Source organism: Pleurodeles waltl, chromosome 3_2 (assembly GCF_031143425.1).
Source record: "Pleurodeles waltl isolate 20211129_DDA chromosome 3_2, aPleWal1.hap1.20221129, whole genome shotgun sequence".
NCBI classification, from domain to species: domain Eukaryota; kingdom Metazoa; phylum Chordata; class Amphibia; order Caudata; family Salamandridae; genus Pleurodeles; species Pleurodeles waltl.
This window is the reverse complement of record NC_090441.1, coordinates 70442805-70460611: the sequence shown is the minus strand read 5'-3', so window position 1 is coordinate 70460611 and position 17807 is coordinate 70442805. Positions and strand designations below refer to the sequence as shown.

General features: G+C 44.4%; 1 protein-coding gene across 1 annotated transcript in view; it reads right to left on the bottom strand.

Moving 5' to 3' along the window:
- The window catches only part of HIP1 (huntingtin interacting protein 1), a 375550-nt gene that overhangs the window by 287584 nt on the left and 70159 nt on the right, over positions 1-17807 (bottom strand). Inside the window, exons 3-5 of the mRNA XM_069226771.1 lie at positions 11092-11234; positions 10302-10358; positions 7884-7964 (exon numbers count right to left, since the gene is read on the bottom strand). Of these exons, the coding sequence (XP_069082872.1) occupies positions 7884-7964; positions 10302-10358; positions 11092-11234 (281 nt within the window). The remainder of the gene's footprint in view (positions 1-7883; positions 7965-10301; positions 10359-11091; positions 11235-17807) is intronic.

The following is a 17807-nucleotide window of genomic DNA, read 5'->3' as shown; positions in this document are numbered from 1 at the left end:
GCCTGTAGGAGTGGAAGTAGTCTGAAATAAAGTTCTTAGTACGGCTTGACCTACTGTGGCTTGTTGTGCGGATAGCACGTCTACACAGTAGTGCTTAGTAAATGTGTGAGGCGTAGACCATGTGGCTGCCTTACATATCTCGTTCATTGGAATGTTTCCTAGGAAGGCCATGGTAGCGCCTTTCTTTCTGGTTGAATGTGCCCTTGGTGTAATGGGCAGTTCTCTCTTTGCTTTAAGGTAGCAGGTTTGGATGCACTTAACTATCCATCTGGCTATACCCTGTTTTGATATTGGGTTTCCTGTATGAGGTTTTTGAAATGCAATAAACAGTTGTTTTGTTTTCCTAATTTCTTTTGTTCTGTCAATGTAGTACATTAATGCTCTTTTGATGTCTAATGTATGTAGTGCCCTTTCAGCTACTGAGTCTGGCTGTGGCAAGAACACTGGTAGTTCTACCGTTTGATTTAAGTGGAACAGTGAAATAACTTTTGGTAAAAATTTAGGGTTGGTTCTTAGGACTACCTTATTTTTGTGTATTTGAATAAAAGGTTCTTGTATAGTAAACGCCTGAATTTCACTTACTCTTCTTAGAGATGTGATGGCAATGAGAAATGCAACCTTCCACGTTAAGAATTGCATTTCGCAAGAGTGCATGGGTTCAAAAGGTGGGCCCATGAGTCTTGTTAAGACGATGTTGAGGTTCCATGAAGGAACAGGTGGTATTCTTGGTGGTATAATGCTTTTTAGGCCTTCCATAAACGCTTTAATGACAGGTATCCTAAATAGTGAAGTTGAATGGGTAATCTGCAGGTATGCAGATATTGCTGCGAGGTGTATCTTTATGGAAGAGAAGGCTAGATTTGATTTCTGTAAATGTAGTAAGTATCCCACTACATCCTTTGGAGATGCATGTAATGGTTGAACTTGATTATTATGGCAGTAGCAAACAAATCTTTTCCATTTGCTTGCGTAGCAGTGTCTAGTGGATGGTCTTCTAGCTTGTTTTATGACTTCCATACATTCTTGGGTGAGGTTTAAATGTCCGAATTCTAGGATCTCAGGAGCCAGATTGCTAGATTCAGCGATGCTGGGTTTGGATGCCTGATCTGTTGTTTGTGTTGTGTTAACAGATCTGGTCTGTTGGGTAACTTGACATGGGGTACTACTGACAGGTCTAGTAGTGTTGTGTACCAAGGTTGTCTTGCCCATGTTGGTGCTATTAGTATGAGTTTGAGTTTGTTTTGACTCAATTTGTTTACTAGATATGGAAGGAGAGGGAGAGGGGGGAAAGCGTACGCAAATATCCCTGACCAGTTCATCCATAGAGCATTGCCTTGAGACTGCCTGTGTGGGTACCTGGATGCGAAGTTTTGGCATTTTGCGTTCTCTTTTGTTGCAAATAGGTCTATTTGAGGTGTTCCCCAAATTTTGAAGTAAGTGTTTAGAATTTGGGGGTGAATCTCCCATTCGTGGACCTGTTGGTGATCTCGAAAGAGATTGTCTGCTAGTTGATTTTGGATCCCTGGAATGAATTGTGCTATTAGGCGAATGTGGCTGTGAATTGCCCATTGCCATATCTTTTGTGCCAGGAGGCACAGCTGTGTCGAGTGTGTTCCCCCTTGTTTGTTTAGATAATACATTGTTGTCATGTTGTCTGTTTTGACAAGAATGTATTTGTGGGTTATGATGGGTTGAAATGCTTTCACCGCTAGGAATACTGCTAACAATTCAAGGTGATTTATATGCAGCTTTGTTTGATGTACGTTCCATTGTCCTTGGATGCTGTGTTGATTGAGGTGTGCTCCCCACCCTGTCATGGAAGCATCTGTTGTTATCACGTATTGTGGCACTGGGTCTTGGAAAGGCCGCCCTTTGTTTAAATTTATACTGTTCCACCATAGAAGCGAGATGTATGTTTGGCGGTCTATCAACACCAGATCTAGAAGGTTACCCTGTGCATGTGACCATTGTGATGCTAGGCACTGTTGTAAGGGCCTCATGTGCAGTCTTGCGTTTGGGACAATGGCTATGCATGAGGACATCATGCCTAGGAGTTTTAATACCATCTTTGCCTGTATCTTTTGTGTTGGATACATGGCTTGTATAACCTTGTGAAAATTTTGAACCCTTTGTGGACTTGGAGTGGCTATTCCCTTTGTTGTGTTGATTGTTGCTCCTAAGTATTGCTGTGTTTTGCACGGCAGAATGTGAGATTTTGTATAGTTGATGGAGAAACCGAGTTTGTAGAGGGTTTGTATGACATAATCCGTGTGGTGTGAACACTTTGTTAGGGAGTTGGTGTTGATTAGCCAATCGTCTAGGTACGGGAATACGTGTATTTGCTGCCTTCTGATGTGTGCAGCTACTACTGCTAGGCATTTTGTAAATACTCTTGGTGCGGTTGTTATACCGAACGGCAACACTTTGAATTGGTAATGTATTCCCTTGAATACGAACCTTAGGTATTTCCTGTGCGAGGGATGTATCGGTATGTGGAAATACGCGTCCTTTAGATCTAAGGTTGTCATGTAGTCTTGTTGCTTTAGCAGTGGTAACACGTCTTGTAGCGTGACCATGTGAAAGTGTTCAGATTTGATGTAGATGTTTAGTGTTCTGAGATCTAGGATTTGTCTCAGTGTTTTGTCCTTTTTTGGTATTAGAAAGTACAGTGAGTAAACTCCTGTGTTTACTTGTGTACATGGTACCAATTCTATTGCGTCCTTTTGTAGTAATGCTTGAACTTCTAGTTCTAGAAGGTCTAAATGTTGTTTTGACATATTCTGTGTTTTTGGTGGGACATTTGGAGGGAGTTGGAGAAATTCTATGCAATAACCATGTCGGATAATTGCTAAGACCCAAGTGTCTGTTGTTATCTCCTCCCAGGATTTGTAAAACTGACTCAGTCTTCCCCCCACTGGTGTTGTGTGAAGGGGTTGAGTGACTTGTGAGTCACTGTTTGGTTGTAGGGGTTTTTGGACTTTGAAATTTTCCCCGGTTTCTAGGGAATTGTCCTCCTCTGTACTGGCCCCGAAAGCCTCCCCTTTGGTACTGTCCCTGGTAGGTAGACGGTGTTGATTGTGAGGTGCTGGCTTGTGTGGCTTGACCCCGAAACCCCCTTCTGAAAGTTGTTTTGCGGAAGGTGCCGAAAGTGCCTCTGCCCTGCGGGGAATAGAGTGCGCCCATGGCCTTGGCTATGTCAGTGTCCTTTTTCAATTTCTCAATTGCCGTGTCCACTTCGGGTCCAAACAATTGTTTTTCATTGAACGGCATATTGAGTACCGCTTGCTGTATTTCCGGTTTAAAGCCAGATGTGCGCAAGCATGCGTGCCTTCTTATGGTCACTGCGGTATTTATTGTTCTTGCAGCTGTGTCCGCTGCGTCCATAGAGGAGCGTATTTGGTTATTGGAGATGTTTTGTCCCTCCTCAACCACTTGTTTTGCCCGTTTTTGAAATTCTTTGGGCAGATGCTCGATGAGATGCTGCATCTCGTCCCAATGGGCTCTATCATATCGCGCTAGGAGCGCCTGAGAGTTCGCGATGCGCCAGTGGTTTGCAGCTTGTACTGCGACCCTTTTCCCAGCTGCGTCAAACTTGCGGCTCTCTCTATCCGGGGGTGGTGCCTCGCCTGATGTGTGCGAGTTGGCTCTCTTGCGAGCTGCCCCTACCACGACTGAATCTGGTGGTAGTTGTGAGGTGATAAAAGCAGGGTCCGTGGGCGGTGCTTTATATTTTTTCTCCACCCGTGGAGTTATCGCTCTACTCTTGACAGGTTCTTTGAAGATCTGCTTTGCATGCCTTAGCATTCCTGGAAGCATAGGCAGGCTTTGGTAGGTGCTATGGGTGGAGGAGAGGGTGTTGAAAAGGAAGTCATCCTCGACAGGTTCTGCGTGTAACGACACGTTATGGAACTCTGCTGCCCTAGCTACCACCTGTGCATTCGCTGTGCTGTCCTCAGGTGGCGAGGGCTTGGTAGGGTACGACTCAGGACTATTGTCTGATACTGGGGCGTCGTATAGGTCCCAAGCGTCCTGGTCGTCTTGGCTCATGGTGGTATGAGCCGGTGAATGTGACGGAGTCTGTGCCGGTGATGTGTGAGTTACAGGTGGAGGAGAGGGTGGCGGAGTTACCTTCTTCACCATTTTTTGTGGTGTTTGTTCTTGTGTTTGGAACTCGAGTCTTCTTTTTCTCCTGATTGGGGGAAGAGTGCTGATCTTCCCTGTCCCACTTTGTATGAAGATCCGCTTTTGTGTGTGGTCTACATCAGTGGTCTGTAACTCTTCTTCAAATCTGTGTTTGCGCATTTGAGAGGACAGTGATTGTTCCTCTGTATATGAGCTGGCAGTTGGTTCGGTTGCTGGTCGTTTTGGCACCGAAACTGTGTCTCTGCTTGTTTTCGGCTCCGAGGAGAATTTTTTCTTTTTCGGCGTCGAGCTTTCTCGGCGTCGATCTTCCTCGGTGCCGCTGTCTCTGCGTCGAGCAGCTTCGGTTCCGCTGTCTCGGCGTCGATCTTTTTCGGCAGCACTTTCTCGGTTCCGAGATTGCTGCGTGCCTGTGTCTCGACCCGAGTCGGACGATCTCGGCACCGGTTCGGCCTTTTGCAGTGCCGATGGACGGTCACCTACTTTATGGGTTGAGCCATGGCCTGTTGGCAGTGGCGTCCCCTGGGCCTTGTCTGTTTTCTTTTGTGGTGCTTGCTTCGATGTCTTACTCATGGTTTCTTCGACGTCGAATTCCTCCGAGTCCGATTCATGGATGGAGAAGGCTTCCTCTTCTTCTCCTTGTCCCTCGAACTCTCGGTGTCCTGTCAGCGTGGACGCCATCTGCAATCTTCTGGCTCGCCGGTCACGGAGCGTTTTTCGGGACCGAAACGCACGACTGGCCTCACACGTTTCTTCCTTGTGCTCGGGCGACAGGCACAAGTTACAGACCAAATGTTGGTCTGTATATGGATATTTATTGTGGCATTTAGGACAGAATCGGAACGGGGTCCGTTCCATCAGTGTCGATGTTACAAGCGGTCGGGCCGACCAGGCCCCGACGGGGGATCGAAATTACCCCGAAGGGCTACCGGAACTCTTCACGATTCGGTGTCGATTCTATTCTTACCCGATACCGAGCGAAACAATACCGACGTAGTTTTCCGAAGTTAAGACTATCTTTCTGTCCCGAAACCCGGAGCGAAAAGGAACACGTCCGAACCCGATGGCGGAAAAAAAACAATCTAACATGGAGTCGACGCCCATGCGCAATGGAACAAAGGAGGAGGAGTCCCTCGGTCTCGGGACTCGAAAAGACTTCTTTGAAGAAAAACAACTTGTAACACTCCGACCCAACACCAGACGGCGGACTATGCACAACATGTGTATCTGCAGCTACACATGCCACCGAACATATATTTTCACTGAAAACAACAAAGGTTAAAGTGGAGTTATAATTTGGTGTTGATATAAAGTACAAACTAATGTTTAAAAAAAATATATATATATATCTCAAATTCATCCGTTATAATTTACTGAACCAACTTGTGCCCCTGCCATGCACTGCACAGGACCTTATATAATGCATCACTCATGACGTTAAATTACTGATCACATCTCAAATCACATCGGTGACATTGCTCATGACTCATTGTGTCACTGACCTATAGGGTTTGTGGACTTGAAGTAATTCAACACGTTGTGGACAATTTTCTATTTACCTTACTACTCTCTTAAAGACTTCACATGACCTACAATTTTAAGTCAAGAGGTTGACAGGTATAGATTTGCTAATTTAAAGACCCCCTTTGCTAATTTCAGGCCCCCTTGGACACTGCTTCATAGTTTGGCAAAATACATTAGACAAATCCTGAGATGGGCATTATGGCTTTCAACTTTAGAACCACGCTTACAACACCAATAAGAGATAAACCACCTTTTACTTGGGACAGTCTAACATTCTAAATTTTTCAGTAATCTGCAATGTCTTAAAATCTTTAGTGAAGTTCCAGAAATACACAATGCACAGCTTATAGAATGTCTGTATTACAGCTATTTAACAGGGGCACATGTCAAGATATCCACCAGTGGTTAATGTATTGTCATCAGCAGCTTTGGCCTTTCACAGATTTCTTTAGAGATGGCTTTGGCTCTAAGACAAAACCTACTTTCAAATATACCTCTGCAGCCCACATCAGGTAATCTCAGCCTTTACCTTGTTGTTCTTCCCCCTACATTTTAGCGATTCCTAAACGGTGTACCATATAACTTTTAAGATGCACAATTACACTTGTCTCAAGGGCTCATGCTATTTCATGCTATTGACCCACACCTGTGCACCCAAAACTCTATGCTGTATACGACTATGGTATTATCAATCCTGAGATAAATACTAGAATTTACTCCTGATGTATTTACCTCCATTTAAAGACCCCAATATGTAAAAAACACAAAGTAAAGACAAGCATTCTACAATTTTATTACATTTTACATATTACATTGTATCTTTTTTTTTTTACATTTTTAGGCACAAGGAGATTAAGTGATTTGTTACACCACAGGTGCATAGGTGAGTTTGAAAGGTAAGGATCAAAGTTAAGCAAGAAATCCTGAAAGGAGGCTGGTTAACGCAAACAATGCAGAGACAACAAGGCTTGAAAGGGGCGGGGACTAAGGAATTTAGGATAAGAGTAATAAATCTGGAAGGTGGAGATTCAAGGAATCTTGAAGGCAGATGGGCACAGGAAATCCACAAAGGTGAACAAGGATTCCAGGGAGAAGGGAGTGTAAGGAACTAAGGAAGGGCAAAGGTGAGGACTCTGGAAAAGGGAGGGTAAGAATTCTGGAAAGAGGATTTCAGAATACAGATAAGCACACAGAAATCCAGAAAAGAGTGAATGAAGAATAAACAAATGGGGAAGTGAGCCAGAAAGGTGGTTTAGAAGTCTGGGAGAGAATACACAATTGAGAAGGACTATCAGTAAGGGATCTCGACATGGAAGTAGCAACAGAAAAGAGAGGAAGGTGAGGAGAAGTAAGAAATTAGGAAGAGGCATCACATTACCAAGAGAAAAAGAATGATGGTTGGATTTTAAGAAGGGTACAAGAAATCACTGAGTGGGGTGGAAATAGGAACAAGAGAAAGGATGAGAAGTTTTTTAATAACCTAGAACAATGGTAAATGGTAAATAAGTAATACAGGAGAGAGGGGGGTAAGGACTCGGAACAAGTGCAGTGGGTGCAGGATATAGGCAAGAATATCCAGGAAAGAGGCCAAAGACACAAAAAAACAGTAAGAGAATCCAGGAGGAAAGTCTTGCGGAAAAGGATAAAGGAAGTGAGTACGATTAGGGAAGGCAGAGAAGGAATAATGAATGGGGAAAGGAACCAGATACACAGGCTATCCTTTTGGGAGTGGTAAAGAAACCAGCAAAAGGAATTAGAAAATGAAAAGGGAATCAGAGAGGCATGCGTAAAATGAGAAAAAGTCAATGAATCAGTAAGAGGGCAAGACCCTGGGGTAAGATATCAAAAAGGAGATCTAACCTCTGAAGTGGGAATGAAGAGTGATAAGGGACTTCTATTTGCAATTCCATTGTGATTGATGTGAGACATGGTGTTGGTTAGGGAACTGGGTGGGTTGTGTTACTCTTTAGAATTTAACCTGTTGTGTATAGAACAATAAACTTATTTTTAAAAAAGGGCTCTAATGGAATCAGGAAGGCAGATAAAAAGAAAATCAGGACGAGGATAAGGAATCTAGAAGGTGTGTATAGACCGAGGATGGAAAGAAAGAAAAATCACAAAGGGGAAACAAATAATGAAAGGTATAAGGAATCTAGTTGTTCAAGGAGAAAGAAGGATGGTACTGGACGGTGGGTAATAAATTACAAAGGGATTCTTACTTTGGTATGGAATTCCATTTTCGTTCTCAGTAGTTTCAGGTAGATGCTGCACAGCTGCCCGTAGCCCTCACTCAAGTGGCCCTACCAGAAAAACAAAAAAGACAGAAATAAACATAAAAATCAAAAGAAACATTTTATCCATCTCAGGCAATCTTACGTATTAATCCTCTGATCATCCACCCTCTAAGGAAAGACAGCCACACCAAGGTGACAGCACCTAGGCATTGTGTGTCCCCTACTAATACAAGCCAGGGGTATGCGTAAGGTATGCTCTTGGGGCAGTAATAAATTACTGTGGGTGAAATTCGTAGCTCTGCCAAGAATACTATTTTAGGCACCTGATGCTCACTTGAAATATGTGGGAGGGCCAAGTATGATAAATCTGATTTGCCAGGCAGGACTTTGCCCGTTTGTGGGTGTGCTGTGGTACCAAGTAAAGATTTACGGAGCAAACACCTAGAAATAAGTATCTCTTTGACAAGTTGTCTTTTGGCATTTGGAGAAATCGAGGCTATTATTGTGTAGTTGAATTATGTAGAAACGTGATATGCAACAAGACAAAAACAGTAAAATTTGGTGAGGCAAAGTAAAATCAGAATTTCAGTGGGGTTTCTAGGTAGTACAATATTTGAAAAAGTAGGAAGATTAAATGAACCTGGTTTTTTTGTTTTTACATTTGCCATCTGGTGGCATTAAGTTTGTTAATCGGGAGTACATCATGATAGCCATTCAGCTCACAGTTCTTCTGACACTATCATGATGTGAAGGACTGTTGTTCACGAATTCTACAACTGTTTTTATTATTTGTTTGCCAAGTATCTAAAAGTGCTATTAAAGAGCTCATAGGCCCTCGTTATGAGTCTGGCGGTCTTAAGACCGCCAGACTAGAGGTGGTCAGACCGCCGCGATCGTGGCGGTCTGACTTCTACATTACGCCACCACAGTTGGACTGCTGGCACTGCCAGGTGCGGTGGTCTCAATCCCTAAGCGCAGCACTGCCTTGGGGATTACGAGTCCCCTTTCTGCCAACCTTTGCATGGCATGGGCAGTGCAGGGCCCCCCATGGACAGCCCCTTCCCACTGCCTAATGATGAAACTACAGAATATTTACAAAAGCAAACATATCTATATGTAGTGTACAAAAATGAGGCATGCCAAGTTGCACAGCTGCTGCGATGCAGAGAAAAGGCTCCAACGCAGTGAAAAGGCTGCATGTAAGTGGTGAGAGCCACAGCAGGACTTAAAAAATTACTGACGTTTGCTTGCATCTTTGTGATCCACAATACACATATGAACATGCTAATCTTTGCGATTTGTGATAAGTGTATTTAACTTAACTTTGTACCTGAACAAAGCGGCAAGTGAACGAAACGGATATTGTTCCAACTATCTCTACTCGAGTAAATGTCTGTGGAAGTGTAACCCAGGCAGCAAAGACTGCAACCTATAGCAAATTTCCACTCGGAACAACTTACAATCGAACAAAGATGTCTGAAGGCTTTGTTACAAACATCTGGTTGGATCTAAATTCCAGAAAAGACATTCAAGTGCTAAGCTGTAACCTGGCCCTTGTGTTTTACACAGCAAGATGGCTCAGGGAGCTGTACGTGCACAGCTGGATCATGAAATGATCATCTGGTCACAAGTAAAGACACACATTCTAAACCTGGCAAGACCAACTCAACCTTCTGTCCTTCCACTGCCAGTTAACAGAGCACCGTTGAATAGTAAGCAATAATGACAGCTGATATTTGTAGCTCTTAAACATTGCAGAAGTGTGCTGTAAAGCACAACCTGAAAATAAGCTAGTATCATTATCATTACCTATACTATCATCAGCTGGAAGAAAAGAAAAACATTCCCAGCAATGGAAGCAACATCTGGACTTTTAATCACAGAAAGAATTGAAAGTGGAGTCTTTAAGATATCCACCAGACCTGAGGCTATTCAGAACAGTCACGCCAATGTGGCCTTTTCACCAACTAATCTTCCTGTTCACATTTGTTTCGATCATTTGTGCATCCAAGGACCTCCTAACAGATCTTTCATGAGTGGAATGTAGATGCTTGTGCTCCAAAATATGTTACATTAAAGATCTCTGGATCTACTGGAATGATTAGTGCTATACAAGTCTCTTTTAATATAAAATAACATTGTCAAGGAGAATGAAATCAATGGAAACATTCAGTGAGGCAATAAAAGCTAGAACAGTTACATGAGGGGGAATCAATCACAAAATAAAAGAACTCTCTAAAATAGAGGCTTCAGCAACAGCAAACCACACTACTACAAGAGCAGAGAAAATATTGGGGCTTTCCATATTACAAGCCTTTCTCTCAGTATTATTTCTGCCAGAGAAGATGCTTGGGGTCTTCTAAATGAGGCTCAGGACATGTTATGGCTCGTGGAGAAACTCACCCACATTCTGCTCATGTCACCCAGTTCATTCTTATAGCGCAACGAGTCCTTAAGCACCTGCAAAATGAAAGACAAGAAAAACGTTAGATTCTGGTGAAAAGAAAAGCGCTTCTAGCGCACAGAGTCATGAAACAGCGGTCAGTTAATAGATGGAAAGAGATTATCAGAGTCCAAACAAGACCAAAAGCATAGTGTTAGAGACAACATAGCAAGAGAAGGGAAGAGGACCAACCTATTCTGTAAAGTGCCACCACAGGGGTTAAGGAGATCACCAGGCGCTAAGCTAGCAGAGATAGATCTTGAGTAGCAGGGAAAATGGTGGTTATTCTAGGTTCACAAAGGGGGTCCACGTTGGTAAGCAGGAAACGACCATTACATTCAAGCCATTGAGGGGACTTGGCAAACTCCTTGCACACGAGCAGCCTGGAGGATAAAATGTGCTCATGGACTAAAGAGGGGGTATTGGATGAAAAGATATTAGGAATAAAGCATCAGATGACAACACAGAAGGCAGGCAGGGAAAGAGACAATACAAAAACAGTGAGACAGAGAATGCCATTGATGGCTGGGTTTAGGCAGCTCTCAGAAGGTGGCAGTGTGGATAAGTCCACCAGATACCCACAGACAGGCAGGGCGACCAATCAATGCTGGGAAAAATGGTTAATGCGTAAACAGAGGCTGAGCAGATGTTATGACTCAGAAAATCACAGCTTATCAAAAAAAGTGTGTGGCAGGAGCACGAGCACAACCTCTGGGAGGAAGAGACACTAGGCAACAGAAAAGTGCTTACGTAGGGATGACCATCACGTAACAGCTTGTGGAAAACGTGGCAGAATTTCCAGCAGAGGACGGCATTGCTCGACAGGGGAAGCCGGTTGATTACGGTCCAGAATGTCTGAGCTCCCTTCTCGTGGTGCGTTCCCAGGATGCAGGGTGAAGCTGGAGTCAAGGAAAACTGAGAAAGAGAAACAGAAGGGCAGTGCGAGGCTGCCCCGCCACTCCTGCCAAAGGGAAAATTCCGACTCCCTGGGAGTGTTTGGAAGTAATTCACTGGAATGTCCCTCTGGAATCCCAATAGGCATTATGAGCGGCATGAGCCCAAAGGCAGAGGTTAATTCAATCAATAGATTCTAAACTTCCAAAATAAAATTGTAAAAAAAAAAAAGAGATTATTGCTGTAGCCTAGATTAGAGAAAACCTACAACCTGCCCTGAACAGAGCATGCTCCAATGTCCACCCAAGTTCACTTCCTTGACAAAGGCCTACATCCGTGAAAAGGACTTTTTGTACCTTGCACCGGAAAGGCTGACACTTTAGCACTTCTGCTTCTTTGAAAGGGACTCTCTCTTCTTTAGTCCAAGCCTCGTCTGACTAAGGAAACCACAAACGCTAAAGAAAAATCTAGTGCATTTAAAAAGCCACAAAATCTGACCTACTATTTCCGCCTAGAATAAGGGACGTGGTGGTTATATACCAACGACAAACAGAGACACGGACGATGGACTAGTCACAAAACCTCGGACACCGGAAGCTCTACGCAGGCTGAAGGGTGCAGCTAGCATTCGCACAATAAAGCACCAGGGGCCAGATGTAGAAAGGCTTTTGCACCTCGTAAACAGCGAAAATCGATGTTTGCGAGGCACAAAAGCCACATCGCGATGCCCATTCCCATTTTGCGAGTCGGTAACCTGGTTACCGACTCGCAAAATGGGACTTCGAGTCGCAAATAGGAAGGGTTTGTTCCCCTTCCTATTTGCAAGTCGCAGAACGATGTAGGATTGCTTTGTAGCCGCGAACGCGGTCGCAAAGCAATCGCAGTTACCACCAGTGTCACACTGGTGGTAACCCATTCGCAAAAGGGAAGGGGTCCCCATGGGACCCCTTCCCCTATGTGAATGGCCTTGAAAACACTATGGACCACTGCCTGCTCTGAAAAAATGAAACTGAAACGTTTCATTTTTCATTTTGTAATGCATCTCGTTTTCTTTTAAGGCAAACGGGCTGCATTACAACAAAAAAAACAGCTTTATTTAAAAGCAGTCACAGATATGTCTCCAGCAGGCCACCATACCTGTGAGTGCTGCGACTTGCAAGGGGGTCGCAAATTGCGACCCACCTCAATAATATTAATGAGGTGGGCCTTTGCGACCCCCTTGCGACTCGCAGATGGTGTCAGGTCCACCATGCGGCATTGCGAATCGCAATTTGCGACTCGCAATGCCGGAATTTTGTACATCTGGCCCCAGCTCACAGCGCTTTTAAGTAATGTCAATGGCAGAAATGTTGGTTACAAATACAAAGCGCACCAGTTGCATCTGTGCTCTACTTAACAAAGATGCGAAGTTTTTGAGAGGGCTCATCAGTGGCGATACTGCATCTGCGGTTAAATATACCTGGGAAAGCACTGCATTAGTTCTCTACTTCTCCCAGATACTTCTTTGGTTTGAGAAGAGCTGCGTACAATATGGACACTAAAATATAAAATAGTTTAAAAATAGGACCTTGCAAGCAAAATGTGTGTCTCACACAAATATATAAGCAGTTTCTAGCTCTGAGTTTAAGCACTGGATGTTGATTGGGGCTTCCTGGGAAAATTAACCAATGGCCTTCCTTTAAGTGAACCTGACTTTATGAGGAGCTTTAGCTGGAATAATGACATTTCCATCACACTTCATGGATACAGTTTCTAGGTGATGCCTAAAAAACTCTGCGATGAGTAAACTGTCCGGCTTGTTCCCTAAAATCATTAATACCTGCAATAACTCGAGAAAATACTGAAGCCAAAGTGGAAAACGCAGATAATACCGGCAAGAACCAAACAGCTGTAATTTCCACACTTGCCCAATACCAAGATATACTTAAAAATATATTTGAGTGCTCACACCCAATTACATCCTATCTACCAAAATACGTAAAATATGCAAACTTCTTAGCTCTAAACTTAACTTACCCCATAAATAGGTCCTTCAAAAATGTGAAAGCCCTGAAAAGAGCGGTCATGTCACCCATGCTCAATAGTGTTATTCTTTTCTGGAGCTTGAGCCAACAAGTACAACCCAATCACTCAACTCCATCCACTTCAGAAGATTCTTGAGAAAACTGTTGTTGCTCATCTTGACAATCACAGCCTCTTTGCTGTTTTGGTTATAATTTATCATCCTACCCATGACAAGGGACAAACCACACCCATCTCATACTGTGAGATGGCGATATTGACGTAGATTTTGAAGTCAACTAATACTTAAGTATGGTCATCAGTACCATTCTATCACTGCATGATCATAGCAGGAGACACAAACTCCTCCCTCATCTGGTTCACTTCCTTCCTCTCTGGACTATTTCCATGATTTAGTTTGGCTGCCCTTCTCTCACACCCTCTAAGATCTTGTATGGAATCCAACAAGCATATCTCCTGAAACTATTCTTCATTCATCTCCCCCCTCTAAAGACGATTATATGGGTCCATGTCCTTCACGGTTACTACAACACAACCAGCACCTATGTGTTACCGACAAGTAAAACCACTCCCAGACTCTAGAAGCATACTTATATCCTGATTAATTGTGGATGTCCAGGTATTTCCTAAAACAGAACAGAAGCAACAATAAACTACTGTTGGAGTTTCTTAATACCAAATGCACCACTAATATCTAATTGCTCCTCCTCATCGTGTATTAATTAACTCAACCCCACCGGGAAAGGTAAAAAGCCTGGCAGTCCGCTTCAACTCACAACTCTTGATACCAAATTAGGTAAAAGGTCAGCACATGCCACCAATGCCTAACTCTGCTGCATCTTCCCTATCCCTTTTTCTTTCAAGGACTGCACCGTACTAGTTAAAGAAATTGACCATGAAAACTCAATAGATCTCAGCTTCTTGATATAGTAAAGCTCCTTTTTCCAAGAGGTCTCATACTTTGCAGCAAAACTGCCACGTGCAAATAAACTATGGCATGACATCACCATGACCCTAGAAGCACAATCAACATTTGAACCACCTTCAGGATCCTCAATTTCAGTTACAAATTGATTAGGCACCTAAGCGCCAACTACAACTTTACAACCCAATACATATCCAACACAAATGAACCCTAGATCCGACAAACACCCTTGAAAATGAAAGGAGGTGTGATGGACTGGCCTTTAAAACGCGTTCCCTTAGACCATCCATACCAAAGATTACCATTTTGCCCTTAAAAAAAAACAAAGTAATTTTCTTAATCCTTCTAGACACTTATTCCTTCCCAAGTGTCAATATTGTATTAACTATTTTTATATAGCACAAGAACAATCTTCAGAATGCTTTAGAGTGCTTTCAATGGATTGTTTCTTAAAGGGAGCAAATGGAGCCATGATCAGCTGACAGAATGAATATAAGAAAGTAGATGTTTTCTGGAGACTAGGGTATCAACCAAGTTCAAAGTCAAAGTTTGTCAGAACAGATTGATCTTCAGAGACCTCATGGTTTTTAGAAAACCGTTTCAAGTGTGGCGGAGTAGAGGAAGCGAGAACCAGAAGTAGGCAGCATATCCATTTCATGTTATCCCACCCATGACAAGTCTACAGGGATGCCATCAAATGTCACTGTCTGAGGACATGTTGCAGTCTGGCACAAGCTTTTAAACATGGGAGCTGTTATTCACATGACTAGTTCTCCTGACTTTCTAAGCTATTTTATCCAGAAGGAACAATAAGGGGGACAGCAGGCAGCCCTGATGGGTCCCGCGGTTGATGGGAAACAGCTGTCATGGGAAGCCCCTGCAGTTCACCTGCGCAGTGGGTGAGTCATAGAGCCAGCAGACCTTGGCAATAAAGTAATCTCCCAGACCGAAGCGTTTGAGGACTTCGAACAGGTACCACCATTCAATCCTATTGAAAGCTTTTTCTGCATCCAAGGATAGGGTGAGGGCCTCTTCCTGGAGATCCATGGCTGACCATAAGGTATGCGCCAAGGTGCAGAGGTGATTATGGGGTGAATGGCCGAGAGCAAATCCCACTTGTGTGTGATGGATAAGAGAGGGGTTGACTTTGCGTAACCAAGCCGCCAGTACCCCGCCAGGATCTTGATGTCCCCATTCAAGAGGGAGATGGGCCGGTAGTTTCTGCAGAGCAGACGATCTTTACTCTGTTTTGGGAGGATGGTTATTGATGCTTTGTTGTGGAAATGGGACCCAAGGTACCAGCATGCGTCGTATCCTTGAAAGCTTCGTAGAGGGATGCGACTACATCCTCTCCCACCCATTTATAGAATTCTGCAGGGAATCCATCTTCTCCCAGGGATTTATGGTAGGATAATTTAGAGATTGCCTGGGCAATCTCGTCCTTGCTTATTTCACCCTCCAGCAGGCTCCTCACGTTGTCATTGAGACTGGGTAGGGGGATATCAGTTAAGAAGGTAGGATCTACTGTGATTTCGGGAGTAGATAGAGAGCAGTAGAAGACTATGAATTCATTAACAATTTCCCAGGGGTGCGTGAGGATATCACCAGTCGCATAGTGTATGGCCGGTATGGCTAGAGCAGCCTCCTGTTGACACAGTTAGGCTGCCAAAAGGCAGACCGCTTTCTCCCCTTGTTCGTAATGACGGCCCCTCATTCTGCTGAGGCCATACTCCGCCTTGGAGGTAAAGAAGGTGTTGAGTTATATTTTGGCCCTTTCCACTCGACAGCGAGAGTGGGGAGGGAGTTGCGGCATATTACCATGTGAGGGTCAACATCGCATTCTCTAATTCTGTTTGTTGAGAGCATCATTTGGCATTTGCTATGGCCGCATCTTTCATCAGGTGGCCTCGAATGGTCACCTTGGCTGCGGCCCACAGGACCCTTCCTGAGGTGACTGAACCTCTATTGTGTTCCAAATAGGTGGGGACGTGGGTTCTAAGTTGTTCTTTGCCCTGAGGTGTGCAGTGGCGCAAGTTATTAAGACGCCACAGCTTGCCACCAGGTTGGCGAGCCCCAGGTCGAAGGTGAGGTCAGTCGGTCGAGTGGTCGGAATGCAGCCGCCAATACACGGGAGTTCATGACGCAAACACTGTCCCTTCGGTTATCAGAAAATAGTCGAGTCAAGAATGTGCACTATGTACCAGAGACGAAAGGTGTATTCCAGCCCTGCTGGGTGTGCAAGGTACCAATGATACGGCAAGCCATGATCCAGAATAATATCACTCATCAGGGCCCTGTCAGCTGCATTACAACTGTCTAAGGGACCTGTACGATCCATGATTGAGTCACGCACCACATTTCAGTTGCCTCACAGTAGAAAATGCACAGCCCCAATTTCTGCAAGGAGACGACTCAACTGCAGGAAGAAGGACCGTTTTGTCCCTCCTGGGGCATAAACAGAACCTACACATGGCACATGATCACTGATCCTTAGTTTAACGAGTATGTAACAGCCATTCGGATCCGTCCAAGTTTTAAGGATGGTGAGGGGTAAGGATCTGCATATGAAGATCCCTAGGTCTTATTTCTGGGACAAGCCTGAGTTTGGGACCAAAGTTGTTGGGCAGCTGCAATGTACTGCCCAGCCTACCCAGTCACGTCTCTGCTTTTCTGATTCAGAAAGGAAAGGTGGGTTTCTTGTAGAAGGGCTACATCTATCTTCTGGGATTGCAAGTAGTGAAGTACCTTTTTCTGTTTAATGTAGTGGGTGAGGCCATTAACATTCCAGGATATTAAAGGTAGCATGGACATGGCCAGAGACCCTTTGGGGGTATGCCACACATGGAGAGTATGCGTGAACCAGTGATGACAATGAGGGATGCCCACACAAAGAGGCGGTGGGAGAGAAGGAGGGAAAGAGGGAGTGGGTGGTGGGGGCTAGCCCTTCACAAAAAGGTGGGGGTCCTCAGTCACAGGGGGCTGGAGTACCGAAGTCTACTGAGGTTGAGTACAGTAGGAGGGGAGGCGATGCGGCAGGCGGATGAGGAAGAAAGAAAATGAAGAAGAAGAAAAGAAAAAGGAGAGGAAAAAGGGAGTGGGGAGGGAGGGAGAAAAGGGACAAAACAGACTCAGAAGCACGGAGTGGAAGCCCCGGCACGAGTCCACACGTTTCTAGTTGTGGGTCTAAACTTGCTCTGCTCGTGCTCCAGAGGTCCCCAACCATACCATGGGAGGGGCGAAGGAGGCAACAGGCGATTATTAATGGTGAAAGTCAGCTATGGTAGCATCGGAGCAAGGGAAGGAGGACACACACTAGCAACCTATATGTGAGGAGCAACGGATGTAGAATGGCAGGGTGGGTGGGGCAGACAGGAACACCAGTAGTCAAGTGGGTGTACCTATCCACATACACAGGTCTAAAGCTTGGTAGGTGTGGGCGTGGGGGGGGGATGGACCACGTATAAGTGAAGCGAAGGGCGCAAAGAATTATACATAAGATTGTGTGGACTGCATGGCTACTGTGAAGACTGCCAACTGCCCACTTTCCCCAACCTGTATTTTGTAAACAAGTGATATATTCAAATAAAATTGGAAATCTAGTGCTGGGAGTGTTAGTAAAATCGTT